The sequence below is a fragment of the Perca flavescens genome, chromosome 4 (genome assembly GCF_004354835.1).
Source record: "Perca flavescens isolate YP-PL-M2 chromosome 4, PFLA_1.0, whole genome shotgun sequence".
NCBI classification, from domain to species: domain Eukaryota; kingdom Metazoa; phylum Chordata; class Actinopteri; order Perciformes; family Percidae; genus Perca; species Perca flavescens.
The window spans coordinates 30,119,547-30,133,087 of NC_041334.1; the positions used below are offsets into that span (position 1 = coordinate 30,119,547).

The following is a 13,541-nucleotide window of genomic DNA, read 5'->3' on the forward strand; positions in this document are numbered from 1 at the left end:
GAGCAACCAATACGTTCTACTGAGCAGCTCCTCTATACAAATTCAGCTTTTATTTAAAAAGCTACAGTGTTTGGCTTCATGTCAATTTTGATATCTGTGATACTGACAGTTTAAGGAAAGTCTTCGTCAGCACAGGTTCTATTGCCAGTAACTGGTACACATTCAATGTGTTTTATGCTTACACAGCTGTGAATTTGTTTGTGTTTGTGTGGCTTTCTGTGAAATGAGCATATATGTATAGGAAATGGGCAGTTAAAGCATGTGCCACTTACTACCCATCTGTGGGAACTTCGTGCTATGGGTGCATTTTCTGGCTTTCAATAGGCATTTATCAGGAATCAGCTAGATTCGGTTTTCTACACTATAATTATTTTTTTTTTTTTTTTTGCTACACTATGACATTAGTTAAGTTTATTACAACCTTCATTTTTTCAGTTTCACTGCTGAGAACTAGGATGTGGCAAAACCAGTAGTTTTTAGCCATAGTACAGTTTGAACAGTGGATAATGTGGTTGAACTCTAAACTTGTTCAAAACCTGTCTGATCACTTATGTGGTTGTATGCCATTGTTAGGCTGTGTCTAGTCAAATGATTGCATAAAACATTTTTTTAAAACAAAATGACAATCCTGATATTGAGCAGGTATAAAATATGTTTACAATGTTCCCAATCTTAGGTTAGTTTGTTAACATACTAACATTTCCTAATTGGCAGTGAAGTACAACTGAGGATAATTTGATTGTCATTAGTTTTAGTGTATTTAGTCAAACAATACACAAGTATTGATCAATTTTGACCCGATGATTGAGGGATTTGAAAAGTGTAGGGATAACCAAGTTGTTACAAATTACCCTGAGGGGGGGCATGAATGTCTGTACCAAATTCTAGTGATGGTCAAATGAAGCTTCGCGAACTACTATCTTTATTTTCTGAGTTCACTAGATGGCGCTCTCTGTTCAACAAAGTGTTGAAAACACACTGAATTGCCAGTATTTTCTTTGAACAGAGAGCGCCATCTAGTGAGCTCAGAAAATAAAGACAGTGGTTCGCGAAGCTTCATTTGACCATTGCTACCAAATTCCATGGCAATCCATCCGATAGTTAGATGTCAGTCTTGACCGAAGTGGTCGACCGACCGACCGACCGACCGACATTGTCATCTCTAGAGATCCCGCTTGCATAGCTACATTTGTCAGTGCTCTCTGGTGGGGAAACTATGGCATGACAACACTCTCCAAATTAAAATACATTATTTTTGGCATTTCTGTACTGCAGTTTCTTGTTATCTGGTTTCTTGTTAAACTTAAACTAAGTGTAGTGCCTTTTAGAATGGTTTGCACTAAAGGAAAGAAACCCAATACTTTAAGCTTTTTCTTTGTTAAAGTCTCTGCAACTAGTGTACTTGAATTTTACTTATCTTATGTAACTTGTTCTGAAATGGTTCTAACTATAATTTATATATCGTGATATATATATATATATATATATATATATGTGTATATGTATGTTGTTATCGCAAGAGGCTGCATGTATATCGCAATATGGATTTTAGGCCATATCGCCCATCCCTACATACAGCATTGATATATTTGTCATAAGCTAAAATGGGCTGATAATATTGGCCTGGCCCATTTATTTTGTCCAGCTCTACTACTTTATCTCCTGTCTAATCTCAGAGGCAGCTGTCACTTATGATTTTAGGGCTTGTTTTGGTGGGTAAAGCAGATTCTGTGATATTAAGACTTAGGGGTGAAATCTGTTCAAAATGACGAAAGTATGATGTGACACTCGGAGAACTGCAGGGCAGGTGTCCAAACACACTTCTGTGCCCTCATACACCCAGTTAGTGACAGCTATCCTGCAGACTGGGATGCAGTGGAGCTGGCATGACATAGCTGCCACAACAGTGACAACTTCATTCCGCCCAGCATCTATCTCTGTCATGAGAGGGACCATGGACAGTGGGAAGCTGTCTCAGCAGGTTCTCCTGGTGGAAAAGCATGGCGGTCAGAGGTGTGTGTGTGTGTGTGTGTGTGTGTGTGTGTGTGTGTGTGTGTGTGTGTGTGTGTGTGTGTGTGTGTGTGTGTGTGTGTGTGTGTGTGTGTGTGTGTGTGTGTGTGTGTGTGTGTGTGTGTGTGTGTGTGTGTGTGTGTGTGTGTGTGTGTGTGTGTGTGTGTGTTCTCCTTTTGTGACATTCATGTGTGGGATGTGGGATATCTGGTTTGGGTGTCATCTCTGTTGTTGACAGATTATGTCACTGTTTTGGCTTTATTGAAATAGTAACCTTGAGTGCACTGGAGCGGTTTGCTGTTAAGTATCTCAGCTGGGACTGGGGCCAGCATTAACAAATCCGAGCTCTATCCTGGAATAAGTCAGGTGTAGAGTGTTGAAGGTTCAAGTATGTTTAAGGTAAGATAAAGATGAAAAGATCAGAAGGTTGGACACTGATCAATAGCAGATCCAGTCTGCAATTGGCTCCACACTACACAGTACCAACACAAGAATGGTTTGACTGAATCCATTCCACTGTTGAGCTGGGTTGTATAGTTTTTTTTTGTTAGTTTGTTTAAATTAAATTAAAAAAAAAACGAAAGCCTGAACTATGCTAAAAATTTTTGCTAAAGACTGCATGATGTTTTGGTTTTTCTAAATAATGGGGTTGCAAATCCATAAAAGCACCCAGAAGCTCTGAGAGGAAGACCAGGAGGACCTTGGTCATGGTGCAGTAGTTCAAGCTGTTGCAATGGCATAGCTGACTGACAGCAGCAACTCAACTCAGGTTGTTGTGTGAGGTCATATGAGTTTCTTGATAGTCGAGGTGGTTGTATAATCATTAGAGATAAAGCTAAGAAGTGGATTACAATGAACAACAACCCTTTTGTTTCAGAGTGTTTTCTCAGCAGCTCACATGTTTGCTGCAAGGCTTTTTCAAAATCCTTGGATGACCACAGCATTCAGTGCAACACTAAGCATAAACTATGTTTGCTTTATGCGGTGCCTCACCGGGTCATTAAATGCTGTCATGTAGTTTCCTTTTTGGATGTCACTGCGTTACAATCTCAGAATTTATGAGAGTTTGACTCCTATGCACCTCAAATCTAGTTATTATGTATTTTTGCTTTTACACTTTGAGTCTATCAGCGTTTACACAATAGCTGAGCTTTACAGAAAAGTATGGACCCACTTACAGAGTCAATAAAATGGACAAATTTGTCACTTGTATACAGATTATGGTTCTGTGTACGTGACATCCTGAGGCACACGCCATGTAATTTCATTGGAAAATCTTTTAATTTAATTAATATTCCTCTCTCTAGAAATGTTTCTGCCACCGTTTCCTCTGGTCTAATATGTAATATTAGGCTATGAAGGCATTAGCAGTTCCACTGATTTCCTGATTACGGTGTGGTCTGCACCACAAGCTGTTTCTAAGCAAAAATGTCAAAGCAGAAAATACTCTGTATCCACAAATGAAATTATTATTAAATATATTTAATAACAGACTGATGAAGCAGCTTGTCCTGTCATAACTGCTTTTATTTCTCTCTGCTCAGCCTCAAAATACTGTCTGTCCCTCTCTGTAGTCTGTACTAACTCCTCCTTGGTCTTGTACAAGTTCCATTAGCTTTCCACTGTTTGTTTTTTCAATGTGGTGTCAAATAAAGCATCTGTTTAACAGACCATATACAGTAGTAGCCACAGGCTTCATAATGTTACAAGAAAATTCCCTGTTTAGATTAGGATATGGCGGCACAGCATCACACTTTGCCTTTACCATGTATGAGGGGATTTCTGTGGTCTCTTTGAATTGATTGATTGAAGGCATCACACTCTTTGGATTTTCAGAAGAGGCAACAGAAGAGCATTTGAGTCTTTTATATAATCTGTCTATTCTGTCTGTTACTTTTTATTTGCATTTTGAAACCATAGATGAATGAAATCTGTAAATACAATCTCTCAACTACGCACAGTTGTAATTTTGGCACTACTCTAGTTTTTTATTTGTAGCCCATAAACTCGATCTTTTTTTGATACACTGTTTGTCACTGGGTGAAATCCTGCTCACACATTTATTTCTGCTCTCACTGTTATACTTAAGACTGTAAGGGAACGTATGTATTGACCTCAACACAGACAATTGATTTGGATGATGGATAAGATAAGTGAATGAGTGGCTCTACTGGTAGTGAAATAATGTAGTGGGACAGAGCAATGAAGGGAAATGTTTGACTGAGTCTTTTTTTTCCGCAAAAAAAGTCAGCTTTTTATGTCGAGTGCTGGACTCACGCTGTGTGGATTCTGTGTAAGCCCACATAAAAGTTTCCACTGTAAGGAGCTCAGCTTAAAATTTTTAACCCTGTATATATGCTGCCATGTGACCATGGAACTGTCAAATAATCCAGCATTGACCAAGCTTACTTAGTGTCTACTGTTTTTTGTATAGTTTTGCCAATTGCATCAGTTTTTGGTGGCTCCTCATTTGACATTGGTGTCAAACTCTTTCCTGTATATTAGACCAGGCACTTTTCTAACAATCATAAAATCAATGAGAGAATGGGAGTGAACCGCTCTCATAAGACCCTGACACAATAGGCAGACGGTAAAGAACTGGCGATGGAGGCCAACTGTGGCATTGCCTAAAAATGTTCCTTGAATACACCGCAAAGACTACAGGCGACGGCCATACCTTTCTATTATCTCCTTTTATAGCTGGAGGGCATATTTGGTTTGGCATTAGGAAGTGTTGCATATAAATGTCCTCCTCCAACTTCTCACCATATTCGGTCTTCAGAGTCAGATGGTTTACAAATTGATTTACTGATTTTGTCACTTGTCTCTTGATCGAGGTGTGTGTGTGTGTGTGTGTGTGTGTGTGTGTGTGTGTGTGTGTGTGTGTGTGTGTGTGTGTGTGTGTGTGTGTGTGTGTGTGTGTGTGTGTGTGTGTGTGTGTGTGTGTGTGTGTGTGTGTGTGTGTGTGTGTGTGTGTGTGGTTACCTGTTTGTTCAATGTCCTGTCTGATTTGATTTTCCACTTTACAGGATGCTTCCCTGATTCTGCTGGGTTCCAGCTTTCAACAATGTCCCTGTGTATTTATGTACCAAATGACATGGACATGCTCAGAAAACTTATTAGTCAACTCTTGGAATGATGCTGATATACAGCCTTTGAGCTGTTTTCAGTACCACTTATATCTTCTGTAATTGGTCCGTTCTCTTTTTTTGAGTTCACTCTGCCTAGACGCTAAAGAAGATTCACTAAAACATATTTACCTCTGTCATTTGTAATCCTTCTTTCCTTATTTGTCTTTTTCTCATGTCTTTTTTTCTCTTTTTTTGTTTCCCCTTCCCCCTGTTCTCCTTCAGTTTCTTCATGCATAACCACCTGTAAGAAGGCTGCTCCTCCGCCAGTGCCGCCCCGTACAACCTCCAAGCCCTACATCTCTGTGACAGTACAGAGCAGCACAGAGTCTGCCCAAGACAACTACCTAGACCAGCAGGACCGGAGGTCAGAGGTCAACAGCCAGTCAAGCCACGCTCACAGCAACTCCTCCGACAGCCTTGACAGCACCCGTGCCAACAGCCTGGCACGTGGTATTCCCCGCCCTCCACACATCATCCCCACTCCCATCGCCATCCCCAGAGAGCCAATCGCGCCCACCACCACTAATGCTTCCACTGAGACAAGTGACTCAGTAGTCCAGCATGAATCACTGAAATCAGGATTAAACAAAGGAAATCTAGTGGCAGAGGAGCCCCTAGTGGCGCCAGTACCCAGGCGGAAACTCTCCTCCATTGGCATACAGGTAGGCAACATGACTGGTGCACTAACCAGGCCTGGTACAGTTGAATCAGTGCTGTTACCACATATTACACTACTTGGTGGAGTGCTCATTTCTGATTATTCATCATTTCTGTAGAACAGACCGTTGCTAAGTATAACAGACCATTGCCATGCACAGAGTTCTGATCATAGACTCTGGCGGACCATTTTTAAATAAATAAAATTGTTTTTAAATCAAAATTTGTGCTCACACGGAGCTCATACCGCTGATCTGCAGATCACAACGGGAGAGAGAGGATGGAGCGGTAAAGGGCTAATGGCAACAGTGCAAACCGAGCGTTAGTTAGCTCCATGGATAGCCCACTCACCGGGATGACCTGGCTTCCGCGGGAGAAGAAGTTAACTGCCCCGACCGGGACACAGTTGTCATTAGTGCGTAACCTCTGTATGAGTAGCCGCATAATAATCGGGATAATGTGGACCGAGCCTTATTTAATGCATACAAACAGTCAAGATAGAGCCTAGTCAAGACTTCTGAAGTGTAGATTGTTCTGCCCATTGCAGCTTGCATCCAGGAAAAAATTATATTTTTCCTATTAACAGTAATCCTCTGTGGTTTATGGCTGTGTCTGAGGGTGTCACCTCAAGGCCAAAAATATGCTTGCAAGCTAAAGGTCTCATTAGGGTGAACATCCCTCTATCATTAGAGCTGGCTGTATACTGTAGTTAGAAGGGAAAAGGGAGAAAATGCCTATTTGCGTTCCCCCTCAACATTAACTTTCTGTTCTGTATGGGCTTTAATAACAGCCATTTTCTCCATTTTGCTCCAAATTAATAAGCCATCTGTTTTACTTGTTGTTTGATATGAAGCTCAACTTCCCAAATATTCTACATTTTGCTGACCCTGCGCATTAACAGAACTCAGTCAGGGTAACAATTGTGACATTTTATAAACCATGCACAAAATAATAAAGATTTTCTTTCTTGTTCTGATGATTGGGTATATCCCTTGGAAAATTAAAAACCCTGCATAACTGTACTTAAAACTAGCTAGAATTAGAGGTCTATGAAATCATTCATGCCAAGATTTGTTTCAGAGTTAATCTTCGTAATTTTTACTTGGTCAGTGATTATGCTTTTTTTATTTCACTATTTATTTGTTCTAAGGTCGACTGTATTCAGGAAGTTCCACGAGAGGAGACCCCGCCATTGGCCAAATTTCAGTCAATCGGAGTACAGGTGGAGGACGGGTGGCAGTAAGTCCTCTTCCTGTCCTTGTAACAACGTGAGGAATTTATATTATAGCCACACACACTGCTCTGACTATTCTTTCCCTTTACAGAAGCCATGTACATGTGAAAGCAACGTGAATGTTTTTGTCTGAAAACTATCCTTGTATGTTTTGGTGGTAGGGCTGTAACGGTACCTGTGTTTGTCCCAAACCGTTTTGGTACAGGACATTCAGATCGGTATGCAAATGAAACATTGGTTCAGTACTCCCTGTCACCCAAACACGTCAAAAATGTAAATTTATGTTGACTACTCACACACGGAATAGAGAGTACCGAAAGATTTGGCAGCGAACTAGTTGTTGTGTCAGCTGTAGCATGCTAGTTGACTTAACCCGCTTTGCCGGGTTAAGTCATACCGAACTGAAAACTGAAAACATACCAAACCGTCACCCCAAAACCGAGGTACATATCAAACCGTGAATTTTGTGTACTGTTACACCCCTAATTGGTGTTTGTGCTATGTGACAATCCCTACGCTGCTTACCCAGTCTTCTGCTGTTCTTGTCCTCCTCTAATATTGGGTTAAGATTTTTGGTCAAGCGCTCATAATATTTCATTATCTGACTTGTAAGCATTTCCTGGGTAATAACAAGAAACCACCTGTGGGAGGAACCGTTGGGGTCGGGTGCGATGCCACATGGGTGGCAGTGAAGGTCAGGGGCCTCGACGGACCAGACCCGGGCGGCAGACGCTGGCTCTGGGGACGTGGAACGTCACCTCTCTGTGGGGGAAGGAGCCGGAACTGGTGCGGGAGGTGGAGCGCTACCAGTTAGATCTGGTGGGGCTTACCTCTACGCACAGTCTCGGTTCTGGAACCATACTCCTGGATAGGGGTTGGACTCTTTTCTTCTCCGGAGTTGCCCAGGGTGTGAGGCGCCGGGCGGGTGTGGGGATACTCACAAGCCCCCGGCTGAGCGCCGCTGTGTTGGAGTTTACCCGGTGGACGAGAGGGGTCGCCTCCCTCGCCTGCGGGTTGTGGGGGGAAAACTCTGACTGTTGTTTGTGCATATGCACCAAACAGGAGTTCGGAGTATTCGGCCTTCTTGGAGACCTTGACTGGAGTCCTGCATGGGGCTCCAGTGGGGGACTCCATTGTTCTGCTGGGGGACTTCAACGCACACGTGGGCAATGATGGAGACACCTGGAGAGGCGTGATTGGGAGGAACGGCCTCCCTGATCTAAACCAGAGTGGTTGTTTGTTGTTGGACTTCTGTGCTAGTCATGGATTGTCTATAACGAACACCATGTTCGAACATAGGGATGCTCATAAGTGTACCTGGTACCAGAGCACCCTAGGCCAAGGTCAATGATCGATTTCATAATCGTTTCATCTGATCTGAGGCCGTATGTTTTGGACACTCGGGTGAAGAGAGGGGCAGAGCTGTCAACCGATCACCATCTGGTGGTGAGTTGGGTCAGGGGTGGGGAAGACTCTGGACAGACCTGGTAAGCCCAAACGTGTAGTGCGGGTAAATTGGGAACGTCTGGAGGAGGCCCCTGTCCGACAGACTTTCAACTCACACCTCCGGGCGGAGCTTTTCGTGCATCCCTGTGGAGGCTGGGGGCATTGAACCCGAGTGGACAATGTTCAAAGTTTCCATTGCTGAAGCTGCGGCGAGGAGCTGTGGTCTTAGGGTCTTAGGTGCCTCAAGGGGCGGTAACCCACGAACACCGTGGTGGACACCAGTGGTCAGGGAAGCCGTCCGACTGAAGAAGGAGTCCTTCCGGGATATGTTATCTCGGAGGACTCCGGAGGCAGTTGCAGGGTACCGAAGGGCCCGAAGGGCTGCAGCCTCTGCCGTGAAAGAGGCAAAGCAGCGGGTGTGGGAGAAGTTTGGAGAAGACATGGAGAAGGACTTTCGGTCGGCACCAAAGTGTTTCTGGAAAACTGTTCGCCACCTCAGGAGGGGGGGGGGAACCATCCAAGCTGTGTACAGTAAGGATGGGACACTGTTGACCTCCACTGAGGAGGTAATAGGGCGGTGGAGGGAGCACTTTGAGGAACTCCTGAATCCGACTAATACGCCCTCTATGTTAGAGGCAGAGCTGGAGGATAACGGGGATTGTCGTCGATTTCCCAGGCGGAAGTCACTGATGTAGTCAAACAACTACACAGTGGCAAAGCCCCGGGATTGATGAGATCCGTCCAGAAATGCTCAAGGCTCTGGGTGTGGAGGGGCTGTCCTGGTTGACACGCCTCTTCAACATTGCGTGGAAGTCTGGGACGGTGCCAAAGGAGTGGCAGACTGGGGTGGTGGTTCCTCTTTTTAAAAGGGGGACCAGAGGGTGTGTGCCAATTATAGGGGTATCACACTTCTCAGCCTCCCTGGTAAAGTCTACTCCAAGGTGCTGGAAAGGAGGGTTCGGCCGATAGTCGAACCTCGGGTTGAGGAGGAACAATGCGGATTCCGTCCTGGTCGTGGAACAACGGACCAGCTCTTCACTCTCGCAAGGATCCTGGAGGGAGCCTGGGAGTATGCCCAACCGGTCTACATGTGTTTTGTGGATTTGGAGAAGGCGTATGACCGGGTCCCCGGGAGATACTGTGGGAGGTGCTGCGGGAGTATGGGGTGAGGGGGTCTCTACTCAGGGCCATCCAATCTCTGTATGACCAAAGTGAGAGCTGTGTCCGGGTTCTCGGTAGTAAGTCGGACTCGTTTCAGGTGAGGGTTGGCCTCCGCCAGGGCTGCGCTTTGTCACCAATCCTGTTTGTAATATTTATGGACAGGATATCGAGGCGTAGTCGGGGTGGGGAGGGGTTGCAGTTTGGTGGGCTGGGGATCTCATCGCTGCTCTTTGCAGATGATGTGGTCCTGATGGCATCATCGGCCTGCGACCTTCAGCACTCACTGGATCGGTTCGCAACCGAGTGTGAAGCGGTTGGGATGAGGATCAGCACCTCTAAATCGGAGGCCATGGTTCTCAGCAGGAAACCGATGGAATGCCTTCTCCAGGTAGGGAATGAGTCCTTACCCCAAGTGAAGGAGTTCAAGTACCTTGGGGTTTTGTTCGCAGTGAGGGACAATGGAGCGGGAGATTGGTCGGAGAATCGGGCGCAGCGGGTGCGGTATTGCATTCAATCTATCGCACCGTTGGACGAAAAGAGAGCTGAGCCAGAAGGCAAAGCTCTCGATCTACCGGGTCAGTTTTCGCCCTACCCTCACCTATGGTCATGAAGGCTGGGTCATGACCGAAAGAACGAGATCCAGGGTACAAGCGGCGAAATGGGTTTCCTCAGGAGGGTGGCTGGCGTCTCCCTTAGAGATAGGGTGAGAAGCTCAGTCATCCGTGAGGAGCTCGGAGAGAGCCGCTGCTCCTTTGCGTCGAAGGAGCCAGTTGAGGTGGTTCGGGCATCTGGTAAGGATGCCCCTGGGCGCCTCCCTAGGGAGGTGTTCCAGGCACGCCCAGCTGGGAGGAGGCCTCGGGAAGACCCAGGACTAGGTGGAGGGATTATATCTCCAACCTGGCCTGGGAACGCCTCGATCCCCAGTCGGAGCTGGTTAATGTTGCTCGGGAAAGGGAAGTTTGGGGTCCCCTGCTGGAGCTGCTCCCCCCGCGACCCGACACCGGATAAGCGGATGAAGATGGATGGATGGATGGAACAAGAAATATAATATTGATTGAATAAGCTATAATGTTGAGTCAGACAGCATTCATGGTCAGCCTATTCTTACATTTGCCATATGAAAACAAGAACCTAGACTCCCACTGATAAGAAATCAGTTGATACCAGTCTGAGTGCACTATTATCAAAACCCAGTCTCTGATCGATCCTGTTTATTTATATCTATATTGACCAGCAGAAGAGACTTAGTGTCAAACCTAAGCGTTGTGTGTTTGTTCCAGTAATGAGACATTGTTCTTGAATAATTAGTTTTCTTTGTCCACTGTTGTGCACATAACAGTGAACAAAGAAAACAAAATTGTTCAAATGGAAAAGATCCATCTTTAACAGTCTCACCCTTTTGTTTCAGGCTCAGTCGCTCCAGTAGCATGGCCTCAAAACAAGAAACCGACTCAGACACACAAGACATCCCCGTCACCTCCCATATCAATAATGCCAAACACTTTGAGAAGAAAGTCATGGTCAATAGTGCCAGCCAATCCATGAGCTCCCCTCCTGGACAAGAATATTTAGACAACGGAGACACTACTGGTGTCAACTCTTCACCTCCACCGACCAGGCAGATCCTCAACCGCTCCACCACACGAAGTAGCTCTTCCTCCTTCTCAGAAAGTCTGGACCCAGCGCTGGACCCCTCGTCCCTACCGCCTCCAGACCCTTGGCTGGAGAGTGGCAATGGGAGTAACAGCAATTGTCCCCAAAGCGGAGGAGCGGGAACACTGTGCCGGAGAGACGGCCACTGGTTCCTAAAGCTGCTGCAGGCCGAGACGGGACGCATGGAAGGCTGGTGCCAGCAGATGGAGCAGGAGACCAAAGACAACCAGCTCTCAGAGGAGGGTAAGGATGCTAGGGTACTTGTTCCAACCCTAGGTCTTTTTGTTAAATTGCCTCCAAGTTTCCAACTCCAGGCATGGTTGTATTGTGAGGCAGTAAACTGCTGTGTCAAAGTTTTGACAAGTTCATCTGGCCAGCTTGCACACTGTGGTAACCATTGCACAATCCAATCCTGTTTGTTCCCATGCCTAATGCTCATGCAAGGAAGACTTGGTTATGACATAACCAAAAGGATATTTAATTATAAAGAGATATTTAATTAGCTGCTAGAGCAACAAAAACGGTAATGGTATGATCCGTTTCTATTTCAATTACATCCTAAAGGTTTACTCTTGGGTTAGCATAAATGTCCATCTCTTAAATTGAGCTAAATTATTTGGCCCAGAAATGGCAGAACAAAGTCAAATCTACAATCCAAGCATTGCAGCAACATGTGCATGCCCTCTGAAATGATCCGTGCATCCGGAGTCTGTCATCCTGAGCCTGTTGAGGTCTGTTGCTGTCTAGTCTATATTCACAACGTTCCAGTTCCGGGATTGCTCCGGTGCCGCAGGAAATTCCGCCAGATGCATCTCTTTTCGCCGATGTCCGTTTCCTTCCGCTTTCTTTGTGTTGGAATTTTACACTCTGGTGGATTTCTGAGGACTATGGTTAACTGCTCCTCAGATCTCTGCAGGGTAAATTGAGACCGCTAGCTGTCCAATCTGAGTTTTCTGTTGCATGACTAAAACAACTTTTGAACGTACACGTTCAACCAAAACCAGTTCCTTCCCGTGGCTATTTTGCAGCGGCTCCTTGCAGAGCTTAGCGCCGCCCATGATGATTGTGATTGGTAAAAAAGCCAATTAACCAGAGCACGTTTTTCTCCCATCCCGGAATGCTGTGTGGACTAGCCAGACCCTCCTCCGCAGCGTATGGAGGATGGTCTGGCAAAGCGGGACTAGTTGCTGTCTGACCTCACCATGTGGTTCAGAGCTCTCTTATAGGGATCTGCCTCAGGCCCTAGATCAATCACTCTATCAGACATACTCAGCGTGGAGGAGATGAGGCGGTAATACCTGGGGTTACCACACACAAGCAGGCCTGTAATCCCCAGAATTACACAAATCTACTCTGGAACTGATTAAACCTCCAGATAAGATTAGTGCTCCAACATCAGCAAATGAGCACACACACGCAAATATACACTTTATGTACATGCATACAAACAAACCGTAGGAAGGCTTTGGATGTTCAGTTCATATCAGAAGCACACCACTCTATGAACAAGGCTCTGTGTGTCTTTGTGAGCCCATATGTTTTTTTTTTATACATTTTTTTTATTCAAAATAAATGTGTGTGTGACCTTTTTACAATAAAGTAGTCCATATCAAAATCTGATGCAAATCTGTACTCTATGGGTCTCACTAAACTATAATCACATTGCCATAACTTTGCAATCCAGTAATCGGATAGGACTCCCAATTTTGTAAGGGCAGATGTTTGTCCTAGTTCTGATACAGCAACAGATAGCAGGCTAGAGTACATTTTATTTATATATATATATATATATATATATATATATATATATATATATATATATATATATATATATATAAAATATAAAATGTTGTGCATGCACTTTTGCTGTATAATTTATTTTTACATTTTTAAAAGGCAAGCTATATTTCTGAAGACATTGATTGTGTTACCTCAGTCTCGTTGCACATCTTTTGATTTGAAATAATCAAATAAATCGAAAAAAAAAAAAAAAGTCAAACCAAAAATATGATAATTTATATCACCAAAGCACGTCAAGCTTGAGCTACCACCTACGAGCTAAGCATAGTAGTACAGTTAACGTGACTCAGGTTGATGCTGAAGCACTATTTTGGAGAGTACTACTTGCCGAGCTGTTGATGAAACCAAATCCCAAAAAATGACTACAGCTATTGCGAAATGGGTGGCAACTAACTGCAGACCTGTCAGCATTGTAGAAGACCACGCACACACATCCTGTACTCCACGGA

General features: G+C 44.6%; 1 protein-coding gene across 1 annotated transcript in view; it reads left to right on the plus strand.

Moving 5' to 3' along the window:
- dlgap4b (discs, large (Drosophila) homolog-associated protein 4b) overlaps positions 1 to 13,541 on the plus strand; it is a 28,693-nt gene that overhangs the window by 9,779 nt on the left and 5,373 nt on the right. The window contains 3 exon segments of the mRNA XM_028576785.1: positions 5,364 to 5,803; positions 6,949 to 7,037; positions 11,048 to 11,535. Coding sequence (XP_028432586.1) covers positions 5,364 to 5,803; positions 6,949 to 7,037; positions 11,048 to 11,535 — 1,017 coding nt within the window.